At 34.7% G+C, this 19,928-nt stretch overlaps 1 protein-coding gene across 6 annotated transcripts in view; it reads left to right on the forward strand.

Annotated features, from left to right (window-relative positions):
- Window positions 1-12,259, forward strand: part of nfib.L (nuclear factor I B L homeolog) — a 158,260-nt gene extending 146,001 nt beyond the window's left edge. For 5 of the 6 annotated variants that reach the window (XM_018249502.2, XM_041582583.1, XM_018249486.2 and 2 more), the window contains one exon: window positions 6,040-12,259. In XM_018249502.2, the coding sequence (XP_018104991.1) occupies window positions 6,040-6,169 (130 nt within the window). In that variant the 3' untranslated portion in view covers window positions 6,170-12,259. 6 annotated transcript variants of the gene reach the window in all.
- Window positions 12,260-19,928: the final 7,669 nt, after the last annotated feature.

Below are 19,928 nucleotides of genomic sequence, written 5' to 3' on the forward strand. Positions count from 1 at the left end.
TTATCATTCTGTTCATCTATAATCTACTCCACTGTCTCTGTGTGAACAAGAGCCTGTGGTTGATTCATGTAGGCCATGAGTTGTTTTATTATTATATATTTTTGTTAAAAATAGTATTCCTTGTAGTATTTGGGATAATGATGATCATCTACCTGTAAGTTTGGTTTTTAAATTTATGGTATCACAAAAGTAACATTGTAAAATTATTATTTCGAGAATCTTAAACTGATTTTGTTAATAGTGTATATTCAAGTACCCAACCTTCATGACCATGTTTAAATTCACACTTAATAAGTCATACATAGGAAATCACAACATTATAATCTGTGACTAATAAATGGACAAACAAATTGGACAAATAACAAATGTTTATTGCCCATATAGAGAATTAATTTCCAAAATATATGTTATGTCAGTGTTATCAACTGTTTCTACACTGCTATAAATGCATGTTTTTATTGAAGGATAATCTAATAACAAAGTGCATCCATACATGAATACAAAAATGAAACATACCTTCATATGCATGTAAATAATTTAGGGAATACTTACCCTCTTCTGTAAAATGTAAGGATATTATAAGTCCACAGGTGTTCCATGACCATATAAAGCCAATAGGCCAAGTGTTTTTATACAGGTTACAGAACTCCAAAGTGACCTGTATACTTATATTTTACACCAGGGGGCACATTATTTTTATAATACACAAATTTCATCCAACCATGTGACACAAATGACTTCATCAAGCACCAATTATTATTGATGTATATTTTTTTAAAAAAATGTAATGATATAATTTACGTGATATTCATGGCTCTTCTGTATTACATGATATAATAATAATATGATATAATAGTAATAGGTTTATGCTGACTCTTCAGCTTATATATATAGGAACAAGTTGCTGTTTACAGCTGCTGCATCTGTATAGATTGCTTTGTAAACACGAGTATAAGCATAATTGAAGAGGCATATTAAATTTAAATGGATGGCTTTCCCCCTAAAATTCTGACTTGCTTCAGGTAGGCCAACACAAGGCACAGCTGCTTTCTGCTCTTCAATATGTAAAATTATGATTTATAATTTAGTGTTTTTAAACTCCCCATACCAAAACCAAGTAGCATTTTCAGGGTAAAAGATAGTACAGTACATATATAAATTGTGTCCCAGTTTTTATTGGTGTCCAAACCATCATGTATCTACTGTCAATAATATTGCATTTTATCCTTGGGCTGTACATGGACGTTTGCAGTAACTGAGAGTCATCAACCCATAAAGCTTACACACTAAATTTTATTGATGAATGCTCAAGGAGGCAACACCCATAAAAAGAAATGGTGATAAAATTCACCCACGTTCCTTGGTTTTAGCCTTTTAATGTTTGATTAAACTGAGCAATAGATTTGCTATAATCTTGTAAAAAAAGAACTGGGCCTAAGTGAAATATATAAATATATATGTATATTTAAATTTAACAGCTGCACTGCATTGGTTCAGTAAATTAATTGCATGTAAAATAATCTTAATATTTTTGTAAATAAAAGTGCATATATTAAGAATGCTAGAAAAAAAATAGCTAGTGGTTAGAAACCGGAGCATGGTAAAATAAGACTAGATAAACCCAAACAATATTACTTATAAGCCTCCACTTTCATCTTGTAACTTTTCTCAATCAACAAGCTGTCTTGCTTTAACCCACAGTTAAGTTTATATTACATGACATGTCCACAGATTGAAGTAGAAAATGGTATATCTGGTGTGTGTGGACAGCCAGGAATTGACCATAAATGATCATTACAGTAACGAGTACCAGTCATATGGGGAGAAAAATGTGGTTTGGATTTTCAAGACATGTTTTTCTAAGGCTTTCTTAATTTTTCTGGCAACAGATTAGCTGTCACTTTCAAACCACACAAACAGTAATCTGTATAAAAGTTCATTTTACTTTAGCTCCCTCAGCTGACGCCTAAGCAATTTTTTACCCTGCCATAAAAAATCCTAGATTTCAGCAATTTTTATGAATCTCTATGGGGGTTATTTACTAAACTACTAATGCAAAAATCACGAAAAATTTGTGATTTTTTTTTTATAAAATCAGGCTTTTAAAAAATCACAAATTTTTCGGAAATTAATTAAACCCTGAGAATGGAAAAATCCGAACCTGAAAATCCGGCATCTCAGACCTGTCGATATTGCATATAAGTCAATAGGAGAAGTCCCAATGATTTTGTGATATGCCCTGGGTTTTGTGCAATTCCCCCTAAACTTTTCAAATTTTTCGGCTGAAAATTCCATAAAATATGGTAAAATACGTGAAAATCGGATGATAAATCGTGAAAATCTGATTTTTTACCGCAAAACAAATTTTCGGGAAAATGCAATAATAAATAAGCATAAAAAACCAAGCTGATTTGATCGGAGTTTGTAGCAAAAAATATTGAGATAAATTCGGACTTTGATAAATAACCCCCTTAGTCTAATCTTTAATACGTTAACAGATTTTATTGGGATATTTATAATAATTCTATTAGCTGTATGTGTGTTCAGCCAATTTATCACTTAAAGTTCACATACTGTATTTTAAATATGGTATGGTATGGCCCCACTTTGTTTTAAATTATGATTGCTTTTCATAGCAGCTGTTAAGCATGCATTAAAGCAGCAGCAGTTTAAAAATGTGTTTTGCAGTGTCTCTGTTATATGAATAACAATACATAAACTAATAAGGGTTCTCAGAATATGCACAGTAAGGAATGAAAGGATTTTGCAATATTTTATTGGTTAAAGGTTTTTTTTTGCTAACAACCATCCGCAATAGATATTTTTTTTACTTGTTCAGCACAGAGGTCCCAAGATCCTTTCCAAATATCTGTATTGTGCTCTGGTCAGGACCCTATTCTGCCACTTTACAGGAAATGGATCAGCAAAACATTAAAAAGCCATTAGATAATTTAATTTCAAATGTAATCTTTGAATTAGTCTGTCATGAAGCATATACAGTAATCATATAATATGTAAGAAGTATGTTTATGCGCAAATCAGTAGGAGCTGCCAAGCAGTTATTTGTTTTTGTTTTTTCAATTTGTTTTGTTTTTAAACTCTTTTTTTAAGTAGCTGTGATCACGTCTCTGGCCGTCTGGTAACCAGGAGAAACCAGACATGATGTAATTCCAGATTGAACTTGAACTTCAGGGACTTAAAATGTGGGGCAGTGGGAACAATGGACCATAGGAATCCGTTATGTCCATTTAGCAGAGGACCATGTTGGGAACACTGCGTTTACATTTATGGGAGAGAAACAGCAGGATCTGTTGTGTGATCAGAATGAGACGATCCAGATACAAAATGTCAACATAAAGAAAACAACTTTTTTCCCTAGCAAATGTTTTCTTCTGTCTCTTGCTTTCTCTTTGAATCTGCAGATTCCAGCAGGATTTAAAAAAAAGTTTTCTTTTTGCAGCAAACCACTTGCCTGCTCTAAGCAGTCTTTGTTCATTTAGGTAGGACAAAGTTAATCTTATGTTTCCTGTCTAATGATTTTGTGGCAGGGCTGCTAAAAAACAGAGAGGATCACCAAGTCTGCAAAGTCCAAATTAGGTGACCCGACTGTGAAAAAAAAAAATTAAAAAAAAACAAAAAACGGTCATAGATGTATATGGTTATATTTGTGCAGCACAGCTCATGTTTTTAAACTGGATTTTGGTCAATTTATTAGAAAGTTACTGAAATTAGCTGTGCTATTAGCTGCTCTATTTTCACATCACACATTATTCACATTATTCATGTTTAAGATTCTAGTTTGTGATAAAATTGAGTAAAATTTGTATGTATTGGTTATGGCTGGCATAAAGAGGTTGTGAAAATATATAAATGAAAGGTGATGGTGGCAGATCCTGCATAATTAAAAGTGAAAATGAATGCACACGAGAACAGTGAAGGATAAGGGTGATGCAGGGCCTACAAAAACATGGGGGAAAATGATGCATACCAAATAGTGGAGATGGTATATAATAGAATATACATTGAAGGAAAACTTTAAATAAAAATGGCAAGGCTTCTATACATAAATAGCTTTCCAATTAATTATACATCTGTAACCTCTATAATACTGTATAATGTAGCGGTAAAATCTATACCTTCGACCTTAACACCCCCAAGTTGCCAATAGTTTGTGACCATGTGCCAAATAGAATTAAATGGTAGTTCTTAAAACAGATGAAAATTTTTTGCAATTCACGTTTATTATATTTTTTCTAGTTTTCAAGGTATTAGCTCTTTGCTACTGAAAAAAGGAAACAAGTATCATGTTGCTCTGCTTAGAACTGCCCAGAGAAACCTCTGATGACTCTTTTCTGCTCTTCACCTTAATTTTTTGAGCAGAGAAACCTCACAAGAATTTCCTTATTTCACTTATTTCAGTCGTCCAAAATGAACAACAGGCGGTGCTGTTGTTTTGAATTCATTATATTAGCAGTATAAAAACTGCTATTATGTTGAAAACTAGTGTAAAAATTAACATAAATGTTTTGCATTTCCTTTAAAGGAATTTTTCGGTATAAAAATAAAAACTGGGTACGTAGAGGTTGTGCAAAATAAAAATTTTTTTCTAATATATTGAGTTAGCCAAACATGTAATGTATAAAGGCTGGAGTGACTGGATGTCTAACATAATATCCAGAAAACTACTTCCTGCTTTGCAGCTCTCTTGGTTTCCACTGATTGGTTAACAGGCAGTAACCAATTGGTGACTTGAGGGGGGCCACATGGGTCATAACTTTTAAATCTGACCACATAGTCACTTCAGCCTTTATATATTACATTTTTGGCTAAATAACTATAAAAGAAACATTTTTTATTTTGCACAGCCTATCTATTTACCCAGTTTTTATTTTTACACTGAAATCCGTTTGTCTTATACATATGTCTATATTTTCCAACCTACAAAAATAGTGACATTGGATTTCATTACAGTTTCATTTGTATTTTTTCCTGTTGCAAGCACTATCTGGTAGTCTTATTCAAGTATGAACTACATTATCCAAAATGTGTGGGACCAGGGGCCATGCCTTAAGGCTACTCAAAACAAGTTACAATGAAGAATTGTTGATTGTTTAGCATTGACGTTACCTTTTTGGTTCTAAAGTATTTTTGAAGTGAGGTTGCCAATTGGCTTTGTACAGGGATTCCCAATATTTTCATTATCCTGCTTATCAATAAATTGCAAATTAGTCCTCACACCTTTTGGAGATACATGATAATAGGAGTCTGTCAGCAAATACTGCATTTCTGTTACAATATATATACTGCTATATATTTTAACACTGGCTCAACAGAAAGCAGTTGTAACCTGGACAATAGTAATAATTTTTTTCTTAGACAAATACTCAAAGAAATAATTTCACATGCAATCCTTATATTGGGTCATAAGTTGTTATGGTCTCACAGGGCTTGTTCTCCAAAACAGTTGCACATATTAAATACGTCTGTTTACCTTTTTACCTGTAGACACTATAGGGGGTTATTAACTAAACTCCGAATGCCAAAAACCCGAAAAATGTGTGTTTTTTTAGTATAAAATCTGAATTTTTAGTGGGAAAAAAACCAAAACATTTTTGGGATTTATTATACCCCGAGGATGGAAAAAGTCAGAAAATCCGGCATCTCAGACCTGCCAAGGTTGCGTATAAGTCAATGGGAGAAGTCCCAAAGATTTTTTGATCTGCGCTGGGTTTCGTGCAATAACCCGAAGATTTCTGGGATTTTGGGGTTTTCGGGCAAAAATGAGGTGGAAAATCTCAAAAATTCCTACGATTTGTATTTTTCATAATTTTTTCAGTTGTTTCCCGCAAAAAAAATTTTTGGGAAACTGTATTAATAAATAAGGAGAAAAACCCGTACGGATTTGGTCAGTTTTTTTCAGAAAATATTGACATAAATTCCTCCTTAGAAAGAAACCAAATAATACAGGTCATTTTTAATAATGAAATAATTTTTTAGATAATTTGATATAAACACTCTATCCTTTTGTTTCTTTTGCAGTCCTGGTACCTGGGCTAGTTTGGTTCCTTTTCAAGTATCGAACAGAACAGGAATCCTGCCAAGCAGTGTCCAAAATTATGGACTGAATTTCGTTGCAGAACCCTTTCTTCAAGCGGAAACAAGCAACTGAGGAAAATTTCTGAAAAATACACAAAACTGAACAAAGAGAAGAAAGGACGACGGGGAAAAAAAAACAAAATGAAAAAAAAAAAACTTTAAAAAAAAAACTTAAGAAAGAGAAGATAAATTGACCAGCATTTGCAGCACTTACAATCACTGATTCCTTTAACCTTTATAAGTACTTGCAGGACCTGTGACACATTGCAAAGCAATGCTTTTCAGGCCTCTAGAAACATAAGGGGTTAACGCAGAAGCAGTCATGACACTGAGAGGGTGGCAAATATATTTTCACAGATGGGTAGAATGGAACTCCTGCTAAACTAGCCTTTGTTATCTGATGTCTGCTGGGAAATAGGCACTCTTTCTCCATGACCGTATATTTTATATGAATTTTCTAGATGCCTTAATAATTGCATGATAAGCTAGTGCTGTTTGGTTTTAGTCTTCTTGTTGTTTACGCATGGGAACATTTTCCCAGTTTTTCTCATGAAACAAAGGCTGTGAGGTAGCAACAAAGCTGCGAAAAAAACAGGCCTCAGGGCCCCCCCCACATACAAATCAACTGGTTTTTTAAGGTTGTCATATTTACAGCATGTAAACAAGATAATTACATAACTTTCAATCACTGATATCAGTCAAGAAGAGATCTAAGTTCAGTGTGCTACCTAATCTGCAACGTCAGAGAATCTGTGCCCATCAATGCCTTCGTACTCGTACAGGGTTACCAGCTTAATGAGTCAGTGGTGGAGGTGAATTGTCTGGCCACAATCGAATAGTTAGAGGCAAGCGCTACTGAGATAATAAATTCATTATGGGCCATTAAAAAGAGTCAGAAAGCCCTCAGACTCTAAACAGAGGGCATGAAAAAGCTAATACCTGTTCTCCGCTAGAGGGAACCTACGTTTTTCTAGGTTCTGCCTCTGGTTCTTAAGGGTAAACATAGAAAAAAAGTGTATTTTATACCTTCAGTGAATGAGGGCTATTTAAAAGAAAAGCGGCAAATACAGACAACTCAAGTGTTTAAGGGAATGAAATGAATAGACACGTAGCACTTATCATGGTTAGGCTGCCCCTAGGGATCTGAGTGTTTTATTTATTTATACGTACTAGATGTATTGGGATAATAAGAGTCAGCACTAATAACAAGTTACAGGCATTAAGTTCAAGTTTGCAGCTTGCAAAGTGGAAGCAGTCACAGTAAAATGAACGTGCACTTTTGCTGAAACCTGCCATTCAAGCTGTGCTGAATCTTGCACGGTGCTGCCAATAATGCGCTTTTCAACAGAGATTATTACACGTGATCACACAGAATAGGCATCTCTGTTATAAAAGAACAATATTATTAATTAATCTCTCCAGTAGATCAGATTTGCACGGAAATATAATGTCCACTTTACGTGCCTTGCCTTGAATTATAAAAAAAAAAAAAAAGTGACATCACTCCACTTCTTTTGCTGCATTTATTATCATTTGAAATCTATACCATTTTTATGGCAGAATATTTTGTACTCCAGAGGGGGAAAATTAAGTGACATCCTGGATTTTTTAGACAGTTAAACCTTCTCACATTTATAAAACATATCATGGCTGTGTATAATTGCCGCTTAAAAAATGTAATCAACCAGCAATATTTTCAGTATTTTGGTGTTTTTTCTATTAACCTTTCATGTTTTTCATCTTCCAGTTAATAATGGGAAGGAGGGAGGGGGGCAGGTATGGGGTTGAAATTTTTACGAATTATGCAATACCAAGTTTTGCCTATGTAGGTAGTGCTTTTAGCAGTATTTGGTTATTTTAGGTAATTTCGCAGATAAAAAAAAAAAGAAAAGGACAAAAAAACACAAGAATTTAATGTATGTTTTTTTTTTTCAATTGACCAAAGTGGGTACTGCTGTTTTTGCAGTGTGATAAGGTCCTTTTGTGTACTGACATGAAGAGGGAATTTTGTTTTTATATATATGCGTATAAATATATATATAAATATATATATTATGGGAGGGAGGGAGGGCGAAATGAATACTAAGGTCTTTACACTGCTGCATTAGGCAGCATGCCCATAGAGGGGTCCATGACTGCAAAGTAATGCTTAGTAGGGTGCCATTTTTATTTTCATGCAGAATATTTTTTTCAGATAGAATTCAGCTGGAATTTGTATTGTTTCACAGTGCTTGTCTTTAAAACTCAACTCCCAAAATATTTTTCATTTGGACTACATGCTGCAGCATATTTGTTTTTATGGAGTGACCACTAAAAGCTAATCAGAGAGTCTACAGCATTTTTCACCAGCACTGTATTGGTCAGTAGTGCTGCTTATAATGGTTAATTTGCATAATGCCATTCTGTAGGTTATAGCTCAGTTATCTGATATTTTATAACCCTTGGTATAACTCTATTTATTACCGTATTCTAATTAATTTTGATGTATTAATTACTTAAACAAATCCTAGGTAGCCTAGCAAGAGCCAATCACTTTTATATCAGCTAGCATTATATGGTGATTTTGTTTGACTCACTCAAATGCATTTTGTGAAAACAAATTGAGTAGCACAGCAGGAACATGTCCAAATGCAAATATGATCCACAGAGATAATTATCTTGAATACCAGTACTTGCATTAATTTGTTTACTGTACTGGGATACACGTAAGGACAATCATTATTGTACAAAAACCCCTTTAAAAAGGCAAAATATATTTGAGAATATTTGACATCTTTGGTCTTCTAAAGATATATTTAATAATTACTTGGAAAACCTGGTAGGGTGCTAGTGCTTCCACAGCAGTTTACATGATTTTAGCACTGAATATATATTTTTTTCTATTTTCAATAAAATGCAGTCTTTCATGAGATCAAATGTATTCCAACAAAATTAGAAAAAAACTGCTAGGCCCAAAAATTGCCTTTTTAACAGATATGTTTTTTGTTTCAATGTTGTTGCTATTCTCTGAGTGTAAGTCAGAAACATTATATACAGCGGCTCCTCCTAATCAATACAGAAACAACTCCAATTTTATGTGCACTGTACTGACTCTGATATTACTTTGCAGTCCTGGCCTCTTTGCCATTGCCCCTAATTTTGTGTGTCCCCTAGTTTGACATGAACATTTACAGGCTTAGTTATTGAAAGGGAATAACAGAAAAGGAGACTCTACATAAAATCATGGCAAACCAATTGAACTGAATCAAATAGTATAGCAATATAGCTATGGGGAAATATTCAGCTGGGCAGCTTGGAAAAAAAAATATGTGAATAAATCTGTGAAGCTGTTAAGTAGCAAGAAGTGAGGGTCTTTGTAATGAACCGTATAGACAGTTATTTGTACACTGTATAGTTTTAAGATTTTTTTTGAATTACATGTGCCCTCATTTGTTAAGCTACCTTTTAGCATTTGTAATGGGAATATAATTATTTCCATTTTTAAGTAAACAAGAATATTGCTTGTTTTGGAACTGGACTTGGGTTAAAACTCGCTGGTTCCTTAATTTATGTATTAGAATTTTCTTTTTTTAAGTTTTAAAAATACTGTCCATGCTAGGGATTGTTTCAGATCTGCCTATGCTTGAAAAGTATAGGTTACTAATCTAATTAAAATGTAAATGGAGAAAAGTTATATTTTATGAAGGTTATTTTGTTGTATTTAGTATTTGAAAAGTTGGTTTTTGGAACATTTCAGAATGTTGGAAGCTACACTGTCTTTTTATTAGTATATATGTCCTCTAGCAAACAGAATTATGTGATTGTTACATGTTGGTATTTAAGATTAGGTTAAAGAAAAGCATTCAGGAAAGAGCAAAAAAGAAATAACAGAACAATACATTTTAGTGTCTCACACGACCATGTCCTCAGGGAGCATAATTTTGGGTTTGCAACTTGTAGCTTCACAAGGACTCTATGGAAAGTACAGAACATATCCATCAGTGACACTACCCATTATATTTTGCATTTTTAAAGATAGGCTGGTGAAAACAAAATGCCAGATGGGGATATCTGGGTATGGTAGATAACGATCAGATCTGTTAGTCTCTGTTAGTGGATATTGCGCATCACTTCTTACAGTTTGGGCACTTCCATAAAACGTAAGGGCTGTGTGGAATAGAAATGGCTATAGAAGGTTATTCAATATTACTTATACATAATTCATGGACAATAAAATATATCTTTGCTGGCAGTTTGGCCCAAAATGACATCCAGTATAGTTTATTATGAGGGTTTTTTGTTAACATACACCCGCTTCATTCTTGCTTCCTGTTTTTTTTTGTAATAAATTCCACTGATTTAAATTTCCAGGCTGTGCAAATGTACCAGAAATGGCCCACAACAGAACATTCTACTCCATTTATATTGAAGGAACAAATGTCGTCCTTCAGAATTGCACTTTCTGCTAGTTTCCCTGTTTTGTTTCCCTGTTCCCCAACCTAATTGCATAGGCCTATTGGAGCACTGCAGTTGTAGTGTAACAGCTGGAGTTGCCCTTTGGCCTTTCACAATGATCTGTGCATCAGCCAATCTTATTGCCATGACAACCCTTTATATTGTTTTCATGCCACAGCTTTGTTGGTCACATTTTTATTACATAAGGGGGACAAAAGAACTAGCTGGATACGGTCAATTTTTACAATTTTTGTTTTGCAATTTTTATTTCCTTCAATGGTTGTAAGTAGTTTTTCTATGATAAAAGGTTCAGTAGTTATTACTCTTTAGAAATATCTGTGTGTTGCAATTAAAATGTATGTTGAATTAGTAAAATAAAGAGCTTTAGTGTCACTGGCTGTGAGTTGTTTGACTTAATCTTTTTTGTTGTGTTAATTGCATGATAATTACAATTTTATTTTATCAATGGCTTTTAGGGTAGGCTATCAACATCAGCTGGTGACACTAAAGCTGGTGTTTGTAAAACTTTATTTTTGAAAGAATGGTTTTTGGAATTGTGCTACAGGGACTGATGTAGCAACATGTATCTTATTTGGGAAGGAAATTTTTGTGTGTTTTTTTAAGAAGTATGGCTTATTATGCATTTTTCATTGAGGGCATTGAAGTTGCACGGACTGATAAACGTTAATGCAAAATGAGAACGAAAAAAAAAACCAGCAAAATGTTTACCAAATACTCAAAATAAGTTAGCAGTGCCTGTTCAATTTCACAGTCTCTGTTGAGTACAGTTGTAAATATATTTCAGATAGCATTTTCTTCTTCACAAATAATTAATTTGAAAAACAAAAAAAAACAACAAAAACACTTCTACATCATATAGAATACTAGGGAGTAACTCAGTCCAAGTCCTGGACTTCTAAAATAGTTTAATTGGATGAGGCAATCTTCATCAAGCTGTTTTGTTGTGCTTCTCATATAGGACTTTTTGGAAGCTTGGGAGAAAGTTACCCCAATATCAATGATATTTCTCTGAGAACAACCTTTTGTAGGACTGTGTGTTTCTTTAGATAATTTAGTACAACTGTAGGTGACTAGTAGTCAGTTTATTGCTTGCTAGCTACACACCAGGGTTGATCCATTTTAAAACTTTTGGCACATACCTTTTTAACAGATGATCGATGACATGCTGATCTTGGGCAATATTTTTCGTAATTGGGCACCTTCATTTTTATCAGTGAATATCTTGAGCACTAGCCCATCTTTGAAACTCTGAGAGCTCATAATTAGTTATTTTCTTCCTGTGTGCTGAGATCTCTTCATTCAAGCACTTTAACTGATTCTATTTGTGAAGAAAAGTCCATCTCAAGGTTTACTGATAGTCTTGAAGTGGGCAGTATATGTTTCCAGTGGGGGGTGGGGGCCAGTAACACTGATTTCTCTGAATTCTCTATTATATGGACTCCTACTAGAACACAGAGACAGAAATTAAAGTTTAACATGTCAGGGTGCTGAATAATTATGCTCTTCTGGGTAATTTCTTCATATGTAACAAATTAGCTCCATTTTGCCACAAGTTTTAAACTGGTGTAAATCAAGCTTGACTTATGTGATTGTTACTGTTATATCCAGCCTATACTGCTAGCAGCTGCTCATACTGCAGTCAATTACTGGAAGCGGATATATTTCCTATGCAAAAACTGTTTAAACAATAAATGAGCTATGCTACAGACATTGCTTTTATGTGTTTTCATTACATTTCCTTTTCAAAGAATTTGTCAAGGTTATGTCCATTGGGGTGCTGTAAAGATGCATTTTGCTGTATTGCAGGCTGGACCTGAAAGGGGGCTTATTTTGCTAAATTAATGTATTTCCTTCTTACACATTTTTTTGGCTTCATAAATTGTTACTGTATCTACGCAAAGTAAAATAATTTAGCAATTTGCATAATTTTATTTTTTTACATTAATTACCATTGTTCAGGCTTTATTTCTTTGTTAACTTTTCACAACTACATACTTTTAGAGAATATACAATTTATTTTTTAATTATTTGCAAGTCTAATAAATTGTTTAAACATAAGTACATTTTCTGATAGGGGGATGATTAAAGAAATATCCAATGATGCTTATCCTAATGTTGTTTCTAAGAAATCAAATTTGGAGTTTTTTTTTTAATCTAGATCTGAAACAATGGGCCAGATTTAGCAAAGGTAGCAACAATTTAGTTTGATTTTAATTTAACCTTGAGTTGCATACATTTTTGATAGATTTTCATTGTGAAACATTTTCACAACTTCTTTTGACTAGTAGAATTTGAAGCAGAGTTGAAATTTTTTGCCAAAAGATGTTTGGTGAAAACCATTTGGTGGTAAATGTGGAATTTAGACAGAATTTTTGATGAAATGTTGGAGAAAAAATTTGCAAACAAGTTTGCCAAAAAATTGCAAACACTTTTTATAAATGTGAGAAAAAATTTCAGCCTTCAGGCAAAACAGAGAAAATGCCATTCAAGCTTCTACAAATCGGCCCAGTCTTTCTCACAAGTAAGTACCTGTACAACATTTTATCCAATATTTTACTTATAGACATGGTTGACTCAGGACATTACATTGAATTTATCCAGAATGCACAATTTCATTGTAAAATCTGTGGCAAATAGCTAGACTATTATTCCTTTTTTCTTCGATCTATGAAAAACCCTTAAAAAAAGGAATTACTTTTTTTTAAACAGGCAACTGTTTAAAACAGGCAGTATTTTAAGAATGACACCTATTTAATATGTTAAATATACAATACAGAATCCATTTTACCTTTCTTAGGATTTGCAGAAGCATATTTGAACATAATCAGTTTCAACAATGTCATAAACAAGCCTTGTTTTCCAAGATACCCCTTCATTTTTATTATATACTTAAATTGAAAAGGTTGATTAATCTCGCTTCAAATGTTTATTGTATCTGGCACGACCATACAGTGAAATAAAAACTGAAGAAGCTTCATAAACAGATCACTAATGTTCTCATATATTTCTTTTCTGAAATGAAGTGCATTATACGATTTGTGCTCATTAGTGCTCCTATTGGAAGCTGTACGGAAAGAGCACTATAAATTTCAGTAGAATGGGTGAGGTAATTCATTTTCAAAAGTGCAGTAGATTTAATTGTTTAATTTGAATGCTTTAGGCACAATGGGATTTTTAAATTTGTTCAGCAATAAGTACCTTGATTGTTGAGGAACTTACCTTATAAGAATGTTTGTGCTTAAGGCTTTCAGATAAAATTTGATTTGTTTCAGTAGCTGAACAGCAGTGCATTGGGCCTTTTAAACCAGTGTTGTGATCCAATGAGTGCAGAAACAGTTTGGCGAGTATTCTTCCATGCTGAAATGCATGTGTTTGTATGTTTATATTGTTTCTACCAGGGGCACACTGACAGAAGTTTATTTTGTACTTTACACAATTTTATTCAATTGTTATATTTGTCCTCCCATCCTTCATCAAGGCCAGACAAAACAGCCACTGATTAATGAAGGTGTATTTTTGATTTCAACAAAATGAGGTACAGTAAGGGGGTTATTTATAAAAGGTCGAGTTTATGAAGTTTGTGGATTTTTTCTACCTTGAATGAACTCACAACTCGAATGTTTTTATGTATGAAAAAACGTAAATGTAAAAAACTCGAATGAATACAATCAGGGGGAAAAACTCGAATACTCGAATTGATCGAGTTATCGGCAAAAAAAAACGTAAATACCTCGAATTGATCAAGTATTCGAGCGCAAATCACAGAAAACAACCCACAAATCATGAAGGCTTAAAACATCTTCAAATGGTTCAAGGGACCTCTGCCATTGACTACGTGACCTCGACAGGTTTTAGCTGGAGTATTTTCAGATTCAAGTGAATATTACATATTTTCGCTAAGCAAAGGTTTAGCGTTAACAACAGCTCTAGAGTTTCATTAAATATTCTGTCGCAAAAAGGGTATTTACGACTACGAAATTTTATTTCATCCACTGCGAACGTTCGCAAAAACTATTTGTTCACAAACTTTGCAATGAAATCATTGAGGTCTTTAATCAGTCAAAAGGGACGTAAACATGGTCACTAATGTTCTCAAGCATCTTTGCACAGGTTTTTTGCGCTAGCGAAACATATTACATTCTCCCTTAAATACTGTTATAAAACTGTTAAAAAAACTGAGAAAAACGCACAAGTCAATGGGTAGACAAAATTACATTCCAGTTTGTAGCTCTGCAATAGCCTATATAGTGACCTACCTTAAATGGATCCTGTCATCGGAAAACATGTTTTTTCAAAACGCATCAGTTAATAGTGCTACTCCAGCAGAATTCTGCACTGAAATCCATTTCTCAAAAGAGCAAACAGATTTTTTTATATTCAATTTTGAAATCTGACATGGGGCTAGACATTTTGTCAATTCCCCAGCTGCCCCAAGTCATGTGACTTGTGCCTGCACTTTAGGAGAGAAATGCTTTCTGGCAGGCTGCTGTTTTTCCTTCTCAATGTAACTGAAGGAGTCTCAGTGGGACATGGGTTTTTACTATTGAGTGCTGTTCTTAGATCTACCAGGCAGTTGTTATCTTGTGTTAGGGAGCTGCTATCTGGTTACCTTCCCATTGTTCTTTTGTTTGGCTGCTGGGGGGGAAAGGGAGGGGGTGATATCACTCCAACTTGCAGTACAGCAGTAAAGAGTGATTAAAGTTTATCAGAGCACAAGTCACATGACTTGGGGCAGCTGGGAAATTGACAATATGTCTAGCCCCATGTCAGATTTCAAAATTGAATATAAAAAAATCTGTTTGCTCTTTTGAGAAATGGATTTCAGTGCAGAATTCTGCTGGAGCAGCACTATTAACTGATTAATTTTGAAAAAATGTTTTTTCAGATGACAGTATACCTTTAATGAAATCATCCATTATGCTACAACTGTTCTTTATAGAAAAAAAGGCTCCCAGTTCTCCTAGACTGATACCTCCCTGCATGATTTTATTATTTTGGGAAGTGTCTTGAACACATTGATGCATTATTATCTGGTTCCCACGTCGATACCACTATAATCCACCATTAATGTAAATAGGCTCTTAGTACTAATGTAAGTACAGTGTGCTCTTAGTACTTTGCTTAGCCAACATTTATCTCCCAATTCTATCCTATATAATATTCACTTAAGCACTCATTTATCTTTATGTCTTTTTTTTGTGGAAACTGGAGCCATTATTTATGGCTACTATTGCTCATATTGAATTCTCCTTTGCACTAGTTAGGCTAACTTTTAGGTAGGATTATAAATTACTTTAGAATATTGTGGACCACACAATTGCCTACTTGAATACTTACTTTCTTTTAGTCTCCTTTCTTTTTTATTGTTTTTCCAGCAGAGGCAAGATTCACAGTTTTGTTACATTTAATCAAGGGTCTAATCAGTGACTTCAGTTTAGGGGGAACATTAATTTAGTTGCTATATACAACATGTTTTAAACCCCTCTGGTACAGCTCATTTGATAGAGGTTGATACATTTAGTCTACCACATGGTGTGCTCTGAATATCTGTTGGAGTATCTCCCCAAGGTCTAAACAATCTGTTCAACAATAAGATTCCAGTTGTAATTTTTAACAACCAGTGGCACCCTAGTAAATAATTGTGAAATATGTGTATGGGGATCATTGTGGTGAGCATTTATTTTAATACTACACAAATGTGTAAGAAAGTCACATATAATATATGCTCTGAGAGTAGCAGTAGGCTTCCCTTTCACTGGTATGGCTCAATGCATCAATGGTAAACTTCAGTGCTAAGGATATGTAGGCACAGAGCCAGGTCAGGCGCCCTAGGCAACCTTGCCGGTCCCGGCACCAGCTGTATGTGCGCATACGCGAATTGCTGCTTGGCACTCATGCGTGAATCAACATGCACAGCATTGCAAGTACATTGGGCAAATAAAACAGAGTCGGGCAGAGAAGGGACCGGACATGGAGTAGGCGACAGAGTGGTACGTGCCTGATGTACCCTAGGCACGTGCCTACTCTGCCTATCCATAGTTCTGGCCCTGTATAGGCAGCATAACTATTCCAATACTATACAGTCGGAATACATTTTGCTTCCTCTTTCTGTTTTGACTGGATTGCATTGACTTTTCAATATCCTCTCTCTCAAATTTTCTTTAAATTACAATGCAATGAAATATGCACTTAAAGAATCGCTAAGCAGATAAATGTGTACCAAGTTATGCATTAGTATTAATTAATCAGAAATGATACGAACAATAAGCCAAAGCAGACAGGTTATCCAGTACTGCAAGGCATTCCTAAAAACCTACCAAAATTTTAACAAACAGAGAATTATAAACGAATTACACATACAGTAAATGCTTCAAAAAATTTTCTTTGTATATACATTTCAAGTTTTTACAGGGCATGTTCAACAATAGGACACATTATCTGAGCTGCCACCATATTATCATCTGAAAAATATGAACTGGCTTGTTTTACTGATAACAGCAGCTTTGAGGCAACCTACAGAAGGCTCCTTTGATTGAATAATAGACCCTTTCCTTGTCTGTGCAAGTCATGGCAGATAAAATGCCCTGTATGCCATAGTCCTTGGGATTAAAGCGTACATTTTAAGAGCTTTCCTTTACTAGAGTTAATGAGGTGTACCAATAAAAATGCTATATTATTAGACACTTAATATTCTATTAATATTCTATTATATATATAATAATTGCAATTAAATCATGCACTGCCATTTTGTGAATTGAGTTTATATTGGCAGAGGTTAGTGTGTACTTTGATGGTTCAGACAAATACTTAGCTTGCGGCTACTACAAAGGTCAAATCTCCACCATCTCTCGTAAGCAGAGCTTGGGTGTCACTGTCCTTTGAATTTCAGCACAGCATATCTCGAGAATCAATAAATGCTTACAGGAGGGCTGCCAAACTCCCTCAATGCCATTTCATCACCATTGTGACTTTCTCAAGCATTGTGGTGAGACACCATACTAATTGACCTCGGGCTATTAGAAAATTGATACTGGTTATACCAAGTTTACTTATTTTTGTATTTTGAAGCTATTCATCTCTCATGCTACTCACACAGCACTGTCTTAAAACCAGAATTGAGAGGCTTTAAATGAGAACTAAACCCAAAAAATTAATATGGCTAAAAATGCCATATATTATATACTGAACATATTGCACCAGCCTAAAGTTTCAGCTTCTCAATAGCAGCAATGATCCAGAACTTCAAACTTGTCACAGGGGGTCACCATCTTGGAAAGTGTCTGTGACACTCACATGCTCAGTGGGCTCTGAGGAGCTGTTGACGCAAATTATGAAGCAAAAAATGAAGCTTGTCTGTAATATAAGCTGTTGCTACAGGGCTGATTATTAAATTCTCATGGTAATTGCACTGGTTTCTGTGCTGCGATGTAATAATTATCTGTATTAATCATTAATCAGCCTTATATCGTGACATTTCTATTCTGTATATACAGTATATTGTGAGTCAGTCCCTAAGCTCAGTAAGTGACAGCAGCACAGAGCATGTGCAGTGAATCAGCAGAAAAGAATATGGGGAGCTACTGGGGCATTTTTGGAGACACAGATCTTCCCTGCTAAAGGGCTGTGGTTGCCTTGGGCTGGTACAGAAGCCCAAAACATAATGTACAACATTTCTAGCCGACTTCTATATTTAAGCTTTACTTCTCCTTTAACTCTCACTCAGGGAATCATGGTAGGAAGCATGCAATTTACACCTTAATGTCCTTATGACTTTTTGGCTCTTTTTAGCCCTTCTCACCTAACCAGAATGGTCCCTGTTTGTCACTCATCAATATTTATGGTTTGAAGAAATATTTGAAGAAAGAATACCAAATTAATGATCATTCTTTGTATTAAACAGAAGGTAAATATTAGTACTGGTGCTTGGTGGTGGTTGTAGTCTTTTTCCTTTTGTGAATTATGCTCATACATTGCCGCAGGATGAAGGTGGTCCACTAGCAATATCATCTATCTATCTATCCATCTATCTATCTATCTATCTATCTATCTATCTATCTATCTATCTATCATCTATCTATCTATCTATCTATCTATCCTGTCTGTCTGTCTATCTATCCTGTCTGTCTGTCTATCTATCTATCTATCTATCTATCTATCTATCTATCTATCTATCTATCTATCTATCTATCTATCTATCTATCTATCTATCTATCTATCTATCTATCTATCTATCTATCTATCTACTTCAGTTTCAACCTTATTTTCTATCTATGTATAAATCAACTGATTTAAACCTGTAAGGACGGACTGGTGAAGTTAGGTTTGCTTACTATGGAAGACAGGCATTCAAGGATATCATAACCATACAGACCTTATGGGAAACATGCAGATCTTTTAAACAGATAAAGAACCTTTCTTGTGACAGATTGACATGGGTGCTATTTAATGATTTTTTTTGTAAATTAATTATATGAGCAAACTATTAATATTATTAGGCAGTACACAGTACATACTAGCATGAGAGACCTTTGGGTTAAACAAATAGGCCTGACAAACATGTCCCCACCCCATTGATTTTCACTTTCCTTGCCCTTTAGACTAATGGCAGACAAATTGGAATTGGAAAGTAGCAGATCAGATTTTTCGCTCTCTGGATAAAACAACTTACCATTATAGGCTAATGTCACACAGGGATTAAATGTGGCCTGCACAAGAATGCAGGCTGAGAATCTGCTCCTACACTGGAATCAGCCCCTTACCTTGCCTGTATCTGTATCTATTGCGCCGGCCATTGTGTGGTGGATTTCGGCTCCCAAGTGCAAACTCTTGCATTTCGGCACCAAAATCCGCTAAGTGTGTCTGCATCTGGGCCAATGCAATGGTGCAGGCAGGCAAGGTAAGAGGCTGATTCTTGGGCAGCGTTTTTCAGCAGGCACAGTTTCATCCCAGTGTGACATTAGCCATAGCTCTAAAGGGCAATAGGCCATAAAAGAACAATGTTTGCTACTTTTTGCAGTTCCTTCCCTGCTATGCTTTGCTCTCTAGTCAATCTTTAGAGACACTTTTTTAAGTTTGAGCAAGATGCACTTAAAGATGTGCAACATAACTAGCAAATATAGTCATTGTTTATAAGGAAGGCATATTGGCTGTTCTCTAAAAGCAATTATTTATTAGCAAACAGGATTTTCTTGCACAACAATTATTGAGATCTGCCCTCGTGTTTTCTTTCTCTAAATTGTAGGTATCAGAGGGTTGGTGAGGATAAGAGGAAGAAGTTTGTTTTACACTAGTTAACCCAACTCTCTCTTCCCCAGTCTCCAGCATGTCTTAAACTATTCATTCACTTGTTAGTTAGACAACGGTCACCATAACTTTTA

This window comes from Xenopus laevis, chromosome 1L (genome assembly GCF_017654675.1).
Source record: "Xenopus laevis strain J_2021 chromosome 1L, Xenopus_laevis_v10.1, whole genome shotgun sequence".
Classification (NCBI taxonomy): domain Eukaryota; kingdom Metazoa; phylum Chordata; class Amphibia; order Anura; family Pipidae; genus Xenopus; species Xenopus laevis.